The sequence below is a fragment of the Trichosurus vulpecula genome, chromosome 7 (genome assembly GCF_011100635.1).
Source record: "Trichosurus vulpecula isolate mTriVul1 chromosome 7, mTriVul1.pri, whole genome shotgun sequence".
Classification (NCBI taxonomy): domain Eukaryota; kingdom Metazoa; phylum Chordata; class Mammalia; order Diprotodontia; family Phalangeridae; genus Trichosurus; species Trichosurus vulpecula.
The window spans coordinates 42,907,594-42,909,845 of NC_050579.1; the positions used below are offsets into that span (position 1 = coordinate 42,907,594).

Here is a 2,252-nt window from a genome sequence, read left to right on the forward strand (position 1 = left end):
CATAGAGAGTTCCTCCATATGCACTGTTCTCCATGAGTGTAAAGATGTGAAGTTAGTAGAATTGGAAGGAATATATGGGATCTGCTTCTGACTACCAGTGTTACCTTGGACAAGTCACTTCTCTCTGGGCCACAGCTTGTGGATCTGGAGTCTGAGAGTGTTGGATCAGATCACTAAAGGCCTTTCTAAGCTCTAAATCTGTAATGCTAAGGTCTGGGCAGTTAGGATATCAAAGCACTATGAAGGTCAGGTTGAGTATTCCTTCATATGGTCAACAGTGGTCAAAACATAAAGCTCCTTCCAATTTAGTTTTGCATCTGTTTCATCTGTCTCAGCTGCTAACTCAAGTTCACCACTTCCCCCTTAGCACCCTTGTCACCTCACCACAGATACATTTCTCCCCTTTCTATCCTCCCTCCCCTTTTCCCCATGATGAAACTGCACTGGGGAGAAACTTGCTCCTTGACAGCAGCCTTACATTTCCTGGGCTTACTTTTTGGTTTCCACTTCCCACCCTGAAATAAGCTCATCCCTGGAATTTCCACTCCTTTTGTGTTCCTTTCATTTCTCCAGATACTCCCAGAAACCCCTATAAAAACGGGCCTCATACATGAGACAGAAACCCAGACCTCCAGAGTGTCTTCACTTGTGCTCTGCTCCTCCAAGCCTCTCCTCTCCTCTCAGGACAATGAAGGTCTCTGTGGCTGCCCTCTCCATCCTCATGGTCATGGCCTTCAGCTCTCTGGCATCCTCTGCACCAAGTAAGTGTTTCTTCTCTTCCCCTCTGTGGCTGTGCCCAGGCTGTGGTAATAAGATGGACAGAACCCTGACAGGAGATGATGCTAGTCTGATCATAGGGATCTGTGTGGGTGGGGAGGGTCAGGAGCAGGAGCAGGGAGGATGTCTATGCCTTTGGACTTGAAAACACTAACCAGCTCTTATATATGATGATGGTTAAATGCTGGATCAAGATGGTATATGATGGTTAAATGCTGCATCGAGACAGGACAAATGAGCAGAAAGGGCACTGGACTGGATATCTGGCTAAGTTCTCATTCTGGCTCTGCCACTAATTACCCAAGTGATCTCCAGCAAGTGGCTTCCTGGGCAAAGGCAGGGACTGGATGGGCAGGTCTCTGACATCCCTTTTAGCCTCCCTGCCGCCACTTTAGGGTTTCTCAAAATATCCTCAGTGACAAATGGGAACAGCAGGTCTGATCCTCCTGTAGACACAATGAGACTCACACCTGGTACTGGAGGGAAGCTAATGGAGGCAGGAGGGATCACATTCCCAGTGTGCCTAGTACTGTCCCTGGGATGGAGTCAGCAGGTAAAGAATAAAAGGTATGAACATAAGACCTTACTAATCTCATACCTCCCCTTTCTCTCCAGTGGGCTCTGACCCTCCCACCTCCTGCTGCTTCTCCTATGTCAGCCAACAGATCCAAAGAAAATTTGTGATAGACTATTATGAGACCAGCAGCCTGTGTTCCCAGCCAGCTGTGGTGTGAGTATCTACCCACTGAATGTCTTGAGGGGATCCAGGAAGAGAGGATGGCAAGGGGAAATGGGGCCATTTGGCAACTTGGTGAAGTGGATGAATCAGGCCACTCTTGGGAAACCCTGGTTATGAGATAGAGAAGTCCCACATGTGGTCACTGGGGAAAATTGGAGTATGATGGGAGCTGTTCACCCAAGGGGGTGGGATAAGCTGATGGACTGGGGATTATCTGCCAAGGAGAGGCTCCCCACTGGACAGGTCTCTGGAGACAAACTGAATGACTCAGGAAGGCCTGAGAGATGTTGCTAGACGTGAGGATTGTCCCTTAAAGTCCTGCAGAGATGTACAGGAAGCCATCAGTGCTGGATATGGAGGAGCACAGGGAAACATCTTTCCCTCTCTGACCTCTCATCTGTCTTCTTCTCCCTACCCAGGTTCCAGACCAAAAGAGGCCGGCAGGTGTGTGCCAACCCCAGTGATGCCTGGGTTCAGAGCTATGTGGAAGACCTGGAACTGAACTGATGGGCTCAGGGGCCTTGGTCAATGACTCTAAAAGGGAAATGGACCAAGCTGAGGAATTCCAGAGGCAGATTCAATCTCCCCAAACTCTGGCCTTCTGGAGATCTTCTCACCCATTAAAATTCATTCTTCTCTGTGAGATTTATTTATGTAAATCATTTGGCAGCTTTGGGTATTTGTTCTTGCTGTTTGCACTTCTGGAAGACAATTATTCCCCATGGGAAATTCTATG

At 48.3% G+C, this 2,252-nt stretch overlaps 1 protein-coding gene across 1 annotated transcript; it reads left to right on the top strand.

Moving 5' to 3' along the window:
* Nucleotides 1–680: 680 nt before the first annotated feature.
* LOC118856617 (C-C motif chemokine 4-like) lies at nt 681–2,252 on the top strand. The gene is made up of 3 exons (XM_036767015.1): nt 681–761; nt 1,393–1,507; nt 1,936–2,252. The coding sequence occupies exons 1-3, from the start codon at nt 689–691 to the stop codon at nt 2,021–2,023; spliced, it is 276 nt and encodes a 91-aa protein (XP_036622910.1). The 5' UTR covers nt 681–688; the 3' UTR covers nt 2,024–2,252.

Excerpts from the sequence above, each read along its gene's own strand:
- LOC118856617 (XM_036767015.1), top strand. The coding sequence starts at position 689 with ATGAAGGTCTCTGTGGCTGCCCTCTCCATCCTCATGGTCATGGCCTTC. Across the intron at positions 762-1,392 it reads TCTGGCATCCTCTGCACCAA|TGGGCTCTGACCCTCCCACC; the intron begins GTAAGTGTTTCT and ends CTTTCTCTCCAG. Across the intron at positions 1,508-1,935 it reads TGTTCCCAGCCAGCTGTGGT|GTTCCAGACCAAAAGAGGCC; the intron begins GTGAGTATCTAC and ends CTCCCTACCCAG.